Here is a 16483-nt window from a genome sequence, read left to right as displayed (position 1 = left end):
TTTAATTTCCACTGCATGCCAAACTCTTCCGCCTTTCTCAAGAGACATTTTTTGAATCTCAACGGCTGTAGCACAAGTAAACTCTGCCCGTCATCTCTCTCGCATGTTTAGGCCTGCTACGAAACAGCTGCAGCAAAGCGTTACGAGCATACTGTAGCGGGCGACCTTGTATGCGTGTTCCGCGTTGCCAGCTGTTGCCTATTCGGCTCATTTATATTTACGGATGTAAAAACACACATGTCTGAACTTCCATGTGGCGCATGCCGTGAGTGGTAGAAATTGCAGTGATACGGAAAAGAACTTACTCAACGCACAAAAATGAAACTGCTTTCCGTGGTTAGTTGGCCAACTTTTCCCCTACAAGTACGTACAAATTTCTTTGCACACCGCACACCTTGCGGAGTTAGCAATACCGTGAAAGCTCAGCCTCCAGTAACCAAGCTGCCGCTATGCTCTTGCTATGTATAGTTGCGCCCAAGCGTACAAACAGACGGCAGCAGTGCGACGGCACGTATGAATCGATCATTCAGAAAACTGCCGCCATCCCACTCTGCGAAAGTGGATGTTCAGCGATACTTTTGTGAACCATTACACATACTGATGTCATAGGGTATAAAATGTTCCTCATCGTTTCATCATCATCATCATTTATTGAACCCTTAAAGGCCCCTTGCGGGGTATTACATAAGGGGGGAGGCAAAGCACAATTCCACAGATGCATGATTGTCAATGGTACAAAGCATAATCGTGAGTGAACTACATGATAAAAACAGTGTCAACAGAAGGAAATAAGTACACATGGGAGAAAACGGCAACAATTGTAAATTTACTAACAAATCAAATGATTTGTGATTAGCTGTTTAAATTTTAATGGGTTTTGTTCGTGCACTATGGATTCAGGCAGGTTATTCCAGTCTTCAATGGCTGAAGGTAAAAAGGCTTTATTGAAAGCGTTAGTTGAACCATGTAAGCGCTGTAAACTGAGAGAGTTAAAGAGGCGACGCGATGAACGGGCGGGAGGGAGAAGAACGGTATTGCGTTGTGAAGGGAAATTATAGTATAGTTTGTGCAGAAGGCAGAGCCGAGTGACCTTGCGGCGAATTTCTAGGGGAGGGAGGTTGAGGGATAGTTTAATAGTGGTAATACTTAAGCGAGGACTGTATTGTGAGGTGATAAATCTGGCAGCGCGATTTTGGATTGCTTCTAATGCGTTGATTAGGTAATTTTGGTGAGGGTTCCAAATAGCAGACGCATATTCAAGTTTAGTACGCGTGAAGGTTTCGTAAGCTAATTTTCGGATTTGCGGTGGGCAGAACGTAAGGGATCTTTTGATGTAGCCCAGTGATTTTGCTGAAGCAGCGACTAGTTGTTCTATATGATCGGACCATGTTAGTTTACTTGATATGGTTACGCCAAGATAACGATACGAGTCGACCTGGGTTAAGGGTTGGAAGTTCACAGAATACTGAAAGGAAAAGTTAGTGCGCTTGCGCGAAACGTGCATGAATTTACATTTCTTTGTATTAAGCTGCAGTAGCCACCGCGAACACCATTTATTTATGGTAGACAAGTCATTCTGCAGTGCAATTTGGTCAGTACAACATGAAATGCGACGGTCAAGTACACAATCGTCTGCAAAAAGGCGGATGGTAGATGAAATTTCGTCTGGGATATCATTAATAAATATTATAAACAAAATAGGCCCAAGAACGGAACCTTGCGGTACACCGGAAACTACATCAACACGGGTTGATTCATTATTCGCGACTACAGTAAACTGAACACGACCGGTAAGAAAATTTTTAATCCAAGATAGGGCTAAGGGGTCAATGCTGAGACAAGAAAGTTCACTTATTAGACGCCGGTGGGGAACACGGTCGAAAGCTTTGGAGAAGTCGAGGTATATTACATCTGTTTGAAAAGAAGAGTCCAGGTTAAAATGAAGATCAGTAGAAAATTTGTACAGCTGTGTCTCGCACGACAGCCCACGCCGGAACCCGTGCTGGTTAGGAAAAAAGAAGGAATTTCGGTCGAGATGAGTTGCGATGTGGGAGTATATTAGATGTTCTAACAGCTTGCAGGCAATGCATGTTAACGAAATAGGACGATAGTTTGAGGGGTCTGAAAGGTTTCCGGATTTGGGCACGGGGGTGACTTTACTTATTTTCCAGTCTTCTGGAATAAAACCAGTGTCAAGGGATTGGTTAAAAATGAATTGCAGGATAAGACTGGATAATATTTTTGTGCTTTTCAGAATTTTAGCGGGTATATTGTCTGGGCCAGGGGCACTCGAGAATTTAAGGTTGTCGATTAGTTTCGCAATTCCTTCGCTTGTAACAAAAATGCGTGGCATCTGCGGGAAGTCTCTGGGCGGCAAGGACGGAATATCGGTGGTGGGTTCATGCGTGAATATAGATGAAAAATGGGAATTCATGATTTCGGCGGAGTCAGTGGCGGAAACGGCCGAACCATCGGGATTAGTAAACGGCAAGTTTTGAGCAGCGCTGTGTTTAGGAGCCAAATACTTCCAAACTTTTTGTGGGTTGTCGCGCAGGATGCCGAGGAGATCATGACCAAAAAATTGCCTTTTTGCATTCCTTAACAGTGAAGTGTACTCGCGCAAGCATGTGCGATACCTTTCCCATTTACCAGGGGATTTCGATAATTTGGCTTCTCTGAAGAGGCGTTTTTTCTTTTTTGACAGTCTTCTCAGAGAATTAGAGTACCATGGTCTTTCGGCATCCCCGCGAATACAGATTAGTGGTACATGTCTATCAATTAGGGACAGCAATTTGTTTTTAAATAACACCCAGTTTTGTTCGACTGTTCTCGAAGCAGCAGAATGAAAAAACGTTTCATAGAAATCCGCTAGTTCTTTATTAATTTTGGAAAAATTGGCTTTGTTATAATCGCGGATGTACTTATTGAGAGGTTGCCGGGTAGGGATAGGAATGGAAAGGCCAAGTAATAAAATCTTATGGTCACTGATACCATCGACGCATTGAATTGAGTTTACAAGATCGGGCGTTGAGACCAAAACTAAATCGAGTATGTTGGCACCACGAGTGGGCATCGTAACCATTTGGGCAAAATTAAACATAAGGCACAAATCAAGAAACTTTTTTGAAAGGCGTGAGTGAGCGGCCAGGTTAACCCAATCAATGTCTGGGAAATTGAAGTCGCCACACAACAAGAAGTTCGAACGGGGAAAGCGAGAAGTTAAGTCTAAGACAATAGAGTAGAGGTCTTGTGTGAATTTATCGTCAGAGTCGGGTGCTCGATAACATGCGATTAGTACTGTTTTACTAGTTGGAAAAGTTAGATTTACGCACAGGATTTCATGACGGCATTCTACATCAATTCTAGAGGAAGGCAAACTAGGCTTTACAAGCGCCACAACCCCTCCTCCCCGGCGCCCCAGCCTATCTTGCCTGCGAATACAGTACGAAGATTTCGCGGAAAGTAGTTCGTTATCCTGAATGTCCGGATTAAGCCAAGATTCAGTAAATATCGCGAGATCAGTACTGTTATCTTCCAGTAGAGCTTCAACGGTTTCTCTTTTGGGCAGGTAGCTCCGGACGTTAGTAAGCATTACAGTTGCATTATGGAAAGCTGAAATGGCTTTGAAAGGTTTGCTTGGAACGTTAGCACGGGGGAGAGCGGACTTGTGGGCACGTGGCAACTGCTATGTGGTTAGTTCAACAACGGAATCGGTCATTGCATCGTAGGTGTATTGTTTCTTATCAATTGACAGTTTGTCAAAGCGGATTTTGAAGGTTGCGTTACTTTGCTGCCCAAAAGAGTATAACTTTTGCCTTACGAGGCGCACGCGTGCTGAATAGTCTTCCCGTACGAAGAAGGGCGTTTCCTTCAGTTTCCGAGAAGACTGGAGGACTCTGGGTTTATCTTTGTAGTGCGCGAACTTCGGCGGACTTATCACTTGCGCTCGACTTTTCTGACGGCAGAGCCTGACGCATACTCTGGCCCTCGAATGACGACCCCCGCCTTTTCGCGAACAGCTGAAAACTTAGGGTGCGTTCCAATTTCCCCCTTAGGCGGCTTCGCTGCCGTCTTCGCGGACGACCCACCTTCTTAAGCGCCGTTCCAATTCGAACGAAGCAGTCACCGAAGATTGCTTAGAGGAGATGGCATTAAAGAAGTCAGGGACGATGCAGGCTACCTTCTTGTCTAAACTAAAAGTGGCGCCAGCACCACCTTTTTGCGTAATAATGTTGTAAGAAAAGCACTTGTTCTTTTACTGAAATGGTTAGTATAATTTGCTAATGGTGAAGTTCAATTTGATAAATTTTTAAATCTTATAATGGTTGTAATATTAACAGTTATATAGTTTATGAAGCCTGTGGCTTGCGTTACTCAAAATGTCTGCACGAGGTTATCGTCTGCGTTGGTGTTGCGTTCGGTATCCCTGCGCCGTTCCAATTTTATTCCTTTAGACGTGTAATTGCTTCGTAAGCGGTCTTCCAAGCTATCCGGGAATAGGAACGCAGCCCTAGTCTTTACCAGGAACACATAGGGGGATCCCACTGTTCACAGGCGCCCTATCATCTATCATGTGATTTCGATGTTTGTTTTGTGATTTTTAACGAATACTGGACTCTATGCTGTATGCCTGATAGCAAAAAACGATTGCGCTGAGCCTCTGTGGCGGGAAATGCTGGGTCCTGTCTAGCTTGACACATGCGCTCGGTGTCTTGAGCGAGAACTACTTTACCCTGCCTAAGGTTTTTGTTTACGGCACGACATTTCCCGAACAACGAGGGATTAGCAGCTTCGCTGTAAAATGGGATTGTGCCGCGCTGCAGAAGCTGTGAGGCGCGAAGAACCAGAGCCAACAACACACACAAGAAAAGACTGCGAACAAACTCATCGTCTGCTCTTTGCTGAGAATCTGGTTAAGAATATCTTGCGCTGTACCACAGAACAAGGGTGTCTATCAGTTTCGGGTGCACTTCTTTATACTATAGAAAAGTGTATTTACAACTCACAAAAATTGACATTGTCGAGATGTTCGGGGTTATGGGAGATCGCGGTGACGGCGCTTTAAATGCGCGTATACACCAAAGTAACCGCGTGCCCTCTATGCCTCTATTGCATGTGCCCAACAACGAATGCGAAAATAAATGGCAGAAACTTAGCAAGTGAGCGGAATTTGTGAACTCATCTTGTTGTCAAGTTCTTCTTTAATGTTTTGTTGGTTTTCAGTTGTACATAATTTTTTCGCCAGGTGCTCACGACATTTATACACTCATGGAAGCAGGAATACGCAGGAGAGGCCCTGATGTGACTTCTTGTGAAGCCCCTCCCGGGATGAGCGGATGTTTGTTCCATTATGTGTTAGTGCTTCTTGCAGTTTTCGCCGGTATTTTCATTCATAAAGCACCTGATCACGCACGTTGGGCACGCGAATGATTAAGAAACCTGCGGACGCTACGAAATCTGTTCGGAATTAGCCGTACTCCCCTTCTCCTCCGCTAGTTTTGCTCACACCCATAGCACTACCAAGCCCCGCACAGGAGTCTTTTGAGTTCTTTTCCTCCATGTTACTCTGGCTGAAGAGAATGTAAAGGCATTGAGTAAACAAGTGAGGTAGTCGAGCGACCATTAAATCACCGAAGTATTCTTTAAAATATGATAGTTGATACTGTGGCTATCGTAGTGGAGAGTGACGGATTGATTTACTCGTGTACTAAAAACGTACAGCAAAATCTTGGTGAACGGGAGGTTCCGATGTACGGCGTTCAGCTTTCATGGACGATGAACAAAAAGGCAGCGGATGGGCAGCTAATCAACACAACGCTGAGCGAGTTTTATTTTAAGGCGGAAGCCTTGAGTAAAAAGTAAACAGAAATTGTGAGGCCACTTAAGAACTTCTTGTGGCTTGTGAATACAAATACGCGAGTCCTCAGATGAACACCTGAGACACAATGTTTTGTCTAGCGTTGTATAAGGGCTTTGCAATCTTACCGCAGGAACCGCTTTTCTTTGCAAACCACTTTAACTCTTTAGAAATGCTTCGATCTATTCCTATTAGTTGCGGCGCCACTCGTTAATGAAACCGCGAAATGGGACAGTTGTCGGCGATGAAACATTTCGCTACTTCTTCCCCTCCCTCCATTTGCGGTATACTGGCGGCAACGAGTACCTCTCGCTAAATCAAGTTCAACCTCGCGCTTTGGAACACTTCGGGATATAGAACTCGAGCACTGGAACGCTTCCGAATGAGTTGTTCTCAGATATGATTGCTGGACGCAGCCTTTCTCGCTCAATGAGCCTTTTACGGCTGTCCCATTAAAATACATTTTAGTTCGCATTGAGCTCAAAGGCGGGTCTCCATAGTAGGAGCCCATTGAGTTACCACCACGCTATCCCTGCTTTTTTTCTTTATTTAATGTGTTTCATATAAAGTGGCACACAAAACTACAGAAGAAAGATGGGCCGCGTGTCTGCCCACTGCGCTACAAATGTCGTCGAAAGACGATGTCATTCAAAATTCCTCAAGAGCCGTAAGTGGCTCACCCCTCGACAGCTATGTGAATCTGAGATTCGGTTTTCGACCTCTGTTCTTCAACAAACTGCGAAGTACTTTCCAGAAAATACTGCTTTGCTGGTCTCGCACCTGTAGCACCTTAGTCAGGCTAACCGTGAACTGTTAAGGGGGAACTGTTGAGGGCGTGATGCGCTTGAGGGCGAGCTAAATAGATCAAATAGTAGTGAACGCTCTTCCTTATTGTTCACGCTCAGAAAACAAATGTCCTGTGGATGTAGCGGAAGTTCCAAACGTATGGTCCTCTCGAGAAGATCCTGCAAATATAATGCAGCCCAACAATGCAGGGACATGCGCGCTATGACCTCAAGTGCTTGCCACCCCCTGGAAAGAAACACTCCCCTTTCTTGCATCCGCTTTCAACTGAGTGTGTATGTGCGTGCAATTTAAGGAAAAAGCTCCAGGCATTCACATGCATTCACATTGCATTCACATTGGCAACGGTGGAAGAACAGTTCCCATTGTTGCCTTTGTAGCACATACCTACTGTTGGGAAAGGTCAGGTAATCGGCACTTTGGTCGGGGGGGGAGGGGACTGGGAGAGGGGGCTAACGTGCCTGATTCACAAAAATTTATACTGCACTCGGAGACGTTATAGATGCAGCGCAGCACGTGAACGTGATTGCACGTGAGTAGAAGAGGTTCCCATGAGCCATTCAGGACTGTGAATCTAGGGAAGCTGTTGAGTACGCCAGTTTGGTTGTTGAAGTGACTCGCTCCAAAAGACGAATAAACGAAAACGAAGAAAGAGACGCAGATTCTTTGTAGCAGTTCAGGAGCCTTTCATCAGTAAAGCCAGGCGACCGATTTTAAAGCACATAAGCATGCGCAAGTGCTGCGGGGAATTTTGTTGAGTGCAAAATCACTAGCATCACGTAACGTATTGTGCAGTTGGGCCTAGTTCCAAAACTGCAGTTCCAAAACACTGCAGTTTGGAACTGCAGTTCCAAAACATTCGCGTCTGAGTTGATTCTAGCTCTTCCGCTCGTGCTGTAAAGGAGACGGCACGAGATTATCACATCGCTGGAACCTAGCGATTTTGAGGGGATCCCCCCCCTCTTCCCCTGAGGAAAAAAATCCGGTTCCAGGAAAGGCTAGCGATGATACATTCCTTGTCGCATCGGTCACAGAATCAATTTCCCACCCCACCAAGTCTCACCGAATCATAACGGCGCCCAAGATCGCTAACTGCGACCTCTCGTAACGGCGTTTTGTAGCCCGGACGATTTTCTAAATTGAACCGCCGCAGGTAATAATGCTGGAAGCACAGTTGGGCTACCAATCGGTGATTACACATAAACCAGGTGAAGAGCCAATCGTCGTGCTATTCACGTGTGACGGGGAGTGAAAGGCCGCCGACCTTTATCTGGGGGTTAACGACGGAGCACTATGCGTGGCAGCTACTGACGTGATTCCTTCCTTGCTAAGACCTCAAGTATGGCCTTGAGCGTTAGATGTTCGTATTCCCAGAATTATGCGAAGGCGTAAAGGGATTTCCACCTGTGCTCAAACCATTTATATGCGGCTTTTTTTCTCCCAGGCCTGCCTACGAAAAGTGGAAATGAGGCGGCTGCAACTCCTTTCGTGTGTCCTGCTTGTGATTCACGCTACGGTGCTTTTGGTTACCGGCGAGGACTACACATGTGACGCTAGCCGCGTGCTTCCCGAAAGACTGGTGAAGGAGATTCGAAGTTACGCGCCTGTGGTCAACAAAATAATCGACACCGTTTTGCGGGGAGCCGAACAGAACGTGACGTACGATGAACTGGCGAAGTTCGTAGACACCTTCGGCGCTAGGCCGTCGGGGAGCCAGGTCCTGGAAAACTCTATCGACTACATGTTCGAAAAGCTTCGAAAAGAGGGACTTGATTTCGTGCACACGGAAAACGCCACCGTGGTGGACTGGCGAAGAGGGCACGAGGAGGCCTGGATAGTGAAGCCAAGGGTCAAGAAGATGGACATCCTGGGTCTCGGCGGCAGCATTGCGACGCCAGCCGAAGGAATCGAGGCACCCGTGTTTGTTGTCAATTGCTTCGACGACCTTCAAGCGAACGCTGCCAAGGTGGGTAAACATGTTATCCAAGTTTTGGACGTCGTGTCATCCTTTCTTAAACTTTGATTAGAAAATGCAGGCGCCACAGCCCAGCGTTGTGAAACCTTGGTCCTAAATGGCACGTGACGGGGCTGCTTCAAGGGCACTCAAGGGTCACTAAATGCTGCTTGGGGTTGCTACAAGGTCAGGTCAGCTATGGGAGAAGACCATTCGGTTCTGTTTTAGGTGAGCGTAACCCGTCTGATACCACGTGACAGATTTTCTGTGTTCGTGCGTTTCCGCACGTTCGAAGGTGGCCTGGACCAAGTTGAGATGGTTCACTACTTGAACAGCAAAGACAGCCGCAATCATGTGTAATTAGCAGGTGAGGAGATATTGTACATCGCATGCTACAGCAAACCGGTTCATGAAAATTTTACCGCTGTTCTCGGCACCCGTTCTGAACGTGGAGTTGGTCAATGATGGCACTGTAGTGCAGTGCACTTGGACAGCCGCAATGCGTCCTAAACCCTACGAGTAGGTAAAACGAACAAAGAATGCGCATGCTTGGGCGTTTAAATAAATAAAAAGTCACGGCTGAGGCACGCGCTGGCTCTTAATGGCGGTGATTTGTACTCTTGGGAAATCCACGCTGCATCTGGTGATCTCGTGGCTCACGTGCCAAAAAAGCAGTCACGTCTTAGTCCACAACCACGTGTTCCGCAAAATCGTTGAGACGCAGCTTCAGGTGACCGCAACTCAGGAAGTTGCAAGCCCCTGGCGCCTCGAGAAATGCAAATGATGTGCTTTCATATATTTCAGCCCCTCTATTTCCTCTATACTGCTTCTAACTCTCCGTTGCACACTGTCTGGCGTTTACAGAAGGTTGGAGTACGATATCATTACGTTTTTTTTTTCAAAACCATTGCGTGCGTTAATTCTGCTAAAACTACGTTTTACGCGGTGAGCGGGAATTCATCCGTCCCTTAGCAAAAGACACCAGACCATCTCTCAAACTGCACCATTAAAATAGCAGTGCCGTAGCCATGGCTCTAGAAGCCGATGGAACGCACATCGTCAATTGCTACTGATGCTGTTCTCGTGCATCGCCTCCGTGAAGAATACGGAACTCCTGTGCGGGAATGAACGCTCGTGCTCCGATGCAGTAATTACGTGACGTACTGAAGTGCTGACTGTTTCTATCATCGCGTGAGAGAAAAGATGACGTGTTAGGCTTCACGATGTTAGTATGGCCAATGGTTTTCGTGGCCTTAAGCGGCTGTGGCGTCCACTTTTCTGATGAGGGCGAGAAAAAAAAAACGCCTGTGTGTTCGATGTTTCGGCGCACGCTAAAGATCCCCACGTGGTTAAAATTAATCCGGAGCCATCTACGCCGTGCCTCATCGTCATTGAAGCGTCGGCGCGTTGAACCCCCGTAACCAATCAATCGTCGCCTTCAGCGCTGAAAATGTCTGACTACTGGGCTTTGACTACACCGCTTATAACAGGCGCCGTGAAAGTGTGACTTGTAAGCTGCGTTCAGATTTCTGAAGATACACGTGAAGTTTTTTTTTTATCTACAGGGCGTAACATTAGTTATGCATTCACAATGAATTAGTGCGTTGCTGCGTCTAGCGAGCACTAATGGCGCGGCAAAAGCGTTGTGGTTGTCATTACGGTGATATCCAAAAAGGGCATTTGCGCAAAGTAGCCTCAGGCTCTAGTACTTACGGTGAGGAAAGCGGTCAAGATAAATAAACTAAAATGTTCTGTTAATGTCTGCGGAAGTGAATGGGAAGAACTGCTCAAATGTCAAAGCCTATTTCTTAAGAGAAAGGCAATTAAAACGCCAAGCTATTCTCCCATGCAACCATATTCAAAGTAAAAGTCAGAAATCCAAACTGCTTCAACCGTGTTGGAATGACACTGTCGGATAGACGTCGGTTTTGCAATCGCAAGGGACCCAGGTTTGATTCCGACCATTGGAAGCGTTTTTTTTTTCTTGAGGTGCTTGCTGTGTCTTCGTTTATCATCTTCGTTGCTTTGTAAAACCCATCGCGTAAAGTTGTCTTTCTTGCAGTACGTTTTGCGAGACGAACGGCACCAGCAGGGAGACATACAGAGCCTCGCTTAAATATCATAGCTTGCTGCCGTTAATTATCTACTGACCCGATACAGCTGAGCATGAGGACGCGGGTTCGACTCCCGACCGCGGCGGCTGCTTTTCTGATGGAGGCGAAAAGCAAAAACGCCCGTGTGTACGAGATTTGGGCGCACGTTAAAGATCCCCAGGTGGTCGAAATTAATCCGGAGCCCTCCACTACGGTGCGCCTCACCGTCTGCAAGGCGTCGGCGCATTAAACCCTACAATCAATCAATCAATCAATCAATCAATCAATCAATCAATCAATCAATCAATCAATGCTGAACCGATACTCGGGGTACTGAAACGAAACTTCGATCAGCCCAAACAGCCATAGAAGTAAAGATAGCAGGTGCCGCTCTTACAGGTGAACTAATGGAAGAAGCAAGCAATTGATTGAGAAAAGACAATAAGTAGGTCGACAGATCGTACTTGAAATTAAAATAAAGAAGTGCAGTTTGGAAGGAAGTGTTAGGGGAATTATAAGTGGCGGAGTAATAGAATGAAGACCACTGTAGAGGGGTGCAGGCACAGAAACGCCGGCTGAAGTGTGAATCAAGAAAATTATTGTGCAATAAATACATTCGTCTGGCCCACTATAAAGGGGGGCTGGCAGTCACCGAGCAAGACTAATGATCAAAAGCTTTGAAACTGTAGGTAAAAATGACCACTACGACAAATACAGCCAGAACAAAGTAACAAGCCCTTTATCTTATCTTACAACCTTGAACGCTGAAACAACTATGCCAAATACAGCCAGAACAAAGTAACAAGCCCTTTGTCTTATCTTACAACCTTGAACGCTGAAACAACTACGACAAATACAGCCAGAACAAACTAACAAGCCCTTTGTCTTATCTTACAACCTTGAGCGCTGCAACATTGTAACAACGTTGCAACAACCTTGAGCGCTGAAATGAGCAACGTTAAGGGGTGCCATTAAAATTCACGTGCGCAGTTTGCCATTTTCTTCACGTAAAAATTAACTAAACACGGATTACAACAGCAATGATTCGACTAGTTATGAATAATTATTAACTGAATAATTAATAGAACTGAATAATTATGAGGTTTAACGCGCCGACGGTACACAGGCGATGAGGCGCGCCGTAGTGGAGGGCTCAGGAATAATTCGGCCACCTGGGCATCTCTAAAGTGCGCCTAAATTTCGAGCAAACAGGCGTCTTCGCTTTTCGCGAAAAGCAGCCGCTGCGGCAGGGAATTAAACCCGTGTCCGCGGGCTCAGCAGCACAAAGCCTTAGCCACTGAGGCTTAGCCACGGGTGATTAATAGCTAAAAGGCTCCACACTTCCGCAAGGCTGATCAACCAGTATTCACTGGGCGTAGTATCTTTAACGCAGCGCAGGTTCTCTGCAAGGATCGCGTACTTTGGACATTACGCTCTAACAATTGTGCTTGTCAGGTTAGTCCGTCGCAGAGAGTTATGAGACATATTTTTCTAGCCTCCATCCGCAGGGAAATTACTGTACTTTTCACTTATTTTTTGCATCTTATCACCGCGCCCGCTACTGTATGTACGTGTATGAAACACCACCACACTGCCATCTGCTCAGATGTGTACTGCCTCTAAAGTCTTTTGATTTCGCCTCGTATAGAATAGAACGAGCATACAGGTGTTACAACGCACAAATGCTGCTTCCAAAATTACATCCAGCTGAACTTTTCTGCCTTAGTGAAAGGCCATTTCTGTGTACATTTGCGGACGTCGTCCGCGATCAGCAAGCAGCACGAGAGAAGCGCGCCGTGCTGGTCGGAGTAAAGGCGTTATGTCAAGAGAAAAATTCGCAGTCATTCCACTTTGGAAGGCGGATGACCAGCGATGCTTTTTTCAGTATACAACATAGAGGGACCACATAATTTAGGTAAACAGTATACAAGCAAATGTTATTTTGTCTACAGCCTTCAGCGTTGAACAAAGAGATTCGCGCTTCGGGAACGATACATACATGCAACTCCAGCCACACATTTTGCCGTGGTTGAACGCTGTTAATTAATGCAAGTTTGAGCGAAAGCTAGGTTTTGAGGCTAGAGAGCGAAGTGAACGCGTACTTAATTGCATGGGAAGACATACACCGACGCTGCTCGCAGCAATCGCTGCTTTTGTCTTTGGTGAACTTGGATGCAGCCAAGGCCGTGTATGCTTTTAAAAGACGATAGGCTTTATTGGGCTACTTAAACCCAGAAATTTTGGTCTGTCTGTATGTCTGTCTGTCTCTATGTATGTCTGTCTGTCCGTCTGTCTGTCTGTAACTCGATTCAGCCACCCGGCCAAAGTAAAATGCTTACTGCGCAATAGTCTCATATAAACTCATGTAAACGTCTAAGCCTGGTTTATATGTTCATACTTGTCAACTTTGTTGAACAAGAACAATTCATTAACGCAAATATGAGTCAGGAAATTAGTACACAAGGAATATTTACAGTGTTCCTTTATTAAAAAAGTTATGGATGCTTGGTTTTTCGATAGCAAATGCTATTCTGCATCTACTGCAGAAAACCGCCGCCTCCTGGTGTCATATGAAAAATTACGCGGCCACAGCAACGAAAGCTTCCACTAGCTAGACTCCACGTCCTGCTTGAAACGCACGTGGAGCACGGGCACGCGGTTCTATAAACGTTGTAGTCGGCCGCCTCCGTTCACGCGCGTCTGCGCCGTACTGCAGCGCTGGTATCGAGGAACCCCGCCTGTAGCACTGGAACGCGCTAAATTCAAATCGCCTGGAGCAAACCTTTAATGTGTTTACAACCTAGGGATGAGTGCGACGGAACAAGGACAGCATGAAATGTGAGCGGGAAAGCGAAGGGGGGCATTTCCTTGGCAAATGTCTACACAGACTATCGTCTTTTGACGACATTTGCAACGAAAGGAGCAGATACGCGGCCATTTTTTTGCTGGAGTACGTTCTTACTTTCCCTTCTATCCCATTATCCGCACTCCTCCTCGCGGAACAAACTAGCTATTAGACGCTTTCACTGCGCAAGCGCACAAACAGCTGGGTTGACCAGGGCTGACCTTCCCTTACTCTTTCCACTATCCCCCTGTCTGCACCTTTTCCCTTGGAAAGAACGAGTAATTAGGCGCTTTCACTGCGGAAGCCGTCGGAATTACGGATTGCTTTGGCCAGGGGCCGAAACGTGGTCGGTGGGCTTTCTTCGGCGCCGCAAGACCACACGAGGCACTCGGTTTACCTTGACTGAACTTGAAGGCTACACGGATGCTACGAAGCGTTTCCTTGATTGCTACCTGGAGTAATAAGCCTCGTTAAATACTAATTCCCTCAAGTCAAAGAGAAGAACCAAAGTACAATTGGACTCGTTTAGTGACGCAAATAAAGAAAACGCGTGCCTGTACTCATAGAACTAATCGGTGTCAGATCGTTACATTTTTTTTCTTATCGATGGCATCAGCTACGCCATCGCGCAATTTTGTTCACTGAGCACGACGGTTTTTTTTGTTATATATTTCTACAGTTATTCGGCTATGACAGTGTTCTTTAAAACTTTCTTCGTTTACTTGCCTTGCATGACCATGAATTTTGCTTTTTTAACGTTTTTAGATCAAGAAGTGCCCGTTTTTCGTCGTTTTTGTGACAACCAATCAAAATTGGTAAATACCCCGCTACCCTCGGTTATGTACATTTGTTTTGCTGCTGAAGTGCCCATATTTTCCCTTGGGCTAAATATTTCCGACAAGTCTGAACCGTGCCCCCCCCCCCCCCCCCCCGATGTTTCCACTTGGGAAAGTTGTACTTTTTTTATGTATGTCGTGTACGGATATTGTAATGCGGTGCTTTCCACAACGGTGTTGTACATGCGTGTCACTCTAACTTTGTGATCATGCGTGCATTTCGTGCAAAAACACAGCTTACCCTAGAAAACAGGGTACCCACAAACATATTTATCGTTTCAGGTGCAAGGGAAAATACTCGTCTTCAACCAAGAGTACACCACGTACGGCAAGACCGTCGACTACCGTGTCCGTGGTGCCGCCGAAGCGGCCAAGGTGGGCGCCGTCGCCGCTCTGGTGCGCTCCGTGACGCCCAAGTCCGTCTACTCACCGCACACGGGGTACATGAAGTACGAACCTGGCGTGCCCAAGATACCGACTGCGTCAATCACCGTCGAAGACGCCGAGTTTCTTGCTAGGCTTCAGGAGAGAGGTAAGTCCCCTTAAAGTTGCGAAAATATGTTACTCCACATGGGGTTCGCTATAGGGAATAGAAGTAGCCACCTGTCTCTGGGAGAATAGAGAGGCGGACTACAGTCAAACCCGTTTATAGCGAACTGCAATATGCACCGCCCGCGATAAGTTCCATATATCTAATAGTTCGATATAGCCGAACCCGCCTATAACGAGCTTATTGTGCCCCCCCCCCCATATCCGCCATCCGCGTATGCAGAACCGAACACAGTACAGCAGCCATTACCATACCAAAATAATCCATTTTTTGCAAGTAATAAAGCTCACTTTCCACCTTAACTGCCAACGTTGCAAAAAAAGTGGTGATTTTTGTTTTCAATTTTGTTTTGGCGGATTCAACTAGCATAGCATTCTCTACACGAAACATTGTTTGCACCAGTTCGAGTCCGCGTCCTCAAAAATCTAAGAAACATTGGCAGAGCACCTCGACTGCCGAAAGTGCTCCATTATAAGCGTCGGACGGATTTCACTCGCGACATCATAGGGAACGCTGGCGAGCTCTTCCCACAGTTCACCGATTCTGCTGTCTTGGTACGAACTCGCTTACTGGGCGGGTTCCGTCGCGAGTCCCGCGCGTCGGAAACGGTTACGGAAAGTGTCGGGCGTCATGTCGCTCCGTGCGAGGCGCAATGTCTAAGTCGCGGCTCTTGCTCAGTGGTCGCGGCTAATCCACATCTCAATCGCCGCTCCGAGATCATGTATTTCGGCGGCCATTCTAGGCGCCCAGAGTTCGATATATCCGATGTGTACTTCGTTATAAGGAATATGTTTGCCATGTATTTCCGTAACTGAAATATTTTTGTTCCATATATAGCATATTTCGCTCTATCCGGTTCGTTATAGCCTGATTTGACTGTAGTATGCTTTCTGCAGGTGAACTGCATGTAACCAATGCTCCAGTGTTTCCGCAGCGGTTAAATCTATGGTAACTGAGAAAACATCCCGGCTCTTCAGAGTCGTTTTATTGCGAAAGGTACAATTCGGCCATTGAGCGATATGGTAAGCATCCACTCGACGTATCAGGGAAACGGCTCCTAAACCATTTGTACTTAAGAACCTTCCAAAGCGGGTGGTTCGCTTCATTAAAAGAAACAAAAAAAGCACGCGCTACAACGCAACGCTTGCAAGCGTCCATTGTTTGTGTGGCGTTCCATAACGCGCGCTAAGCAATATTCAAACATGAAGACGCATGCGGCGCTAGGCAATTACTATAAATGCGCATTGGTTGCCCTGCTCATCCGTAATAGCGCGTCCTTAAAATGGGACTTCGCAGGGCTTGCCAATGCGCATTGGCGACGCGTTCTGTAGCACAAACACCGGTACCAATTTGATCGCGAAGCTTGAAGTGCACGCAATGCAAGATGATGATGATGAAGTGCTTGTTGGGGGGGGGGGGGGAGGGGGGACAGAGACCGGTAACTGTCTGGCGTTACGCCGACACCTCAACCGGTGCAATGCAAGACTTGACGAAGCACTCATGGATTTCACTTGCACACTTACGAACTCACATTCAAAACTCAA

General features: G+C 46.4%; 1 protein-coding gene across 3 annotated transcripts in view; it reads left to right on the top strand.

Annotated features, from left to right (window-relative positions):
• LOC144165309 (carboxypeptidase Q-like) overlaps nt 1–16483 on the top strand; it is a 57313-nt gene that overhangs the window by 31249 nt on the left and 9581 nt on the right. For all 3 annotated transcript variants that reach the window (XM_077695429.1, XM_077695430.1, XM_077695431.1), the window contains 2 exons: nt 8106–8627; nt 14672–14921. In XM_077695429.1, coding sequence (XP_077551555.1) covers nt 8127–8627; nt 14672–14921 — 751 coding nt within the window. In that variant the 5' untranslated portion in view covers nt 8106–8126. The remainder of the gene's footprint in view (nt 1–8105; nt 8628–14671; nt 14922–16483) is intronic.

This window comes from Haemaphysalis longicornis, unplaced genomic scaffold (genome assembly GCF_048455015.1).
Source record: "Haemaphysalis longicornis isolate Haplotype H1 unplaced genomic scaffold, Haemaphysalis longicornis Haplotype H1 scaffold_14, whole genome shotgun sequence".
NCBI lineage: Eukaryota > Metazoa > Arthropoda > Arachnida > Ixodida > Ixodidae > Haemaphysalis > Haemaphysalis longicornis.
The sequence above is the reverse complement of the archived record's forward strand: the minus strand, read 5'-3'. Positions and strand labels throughout refer to the sequence as shown.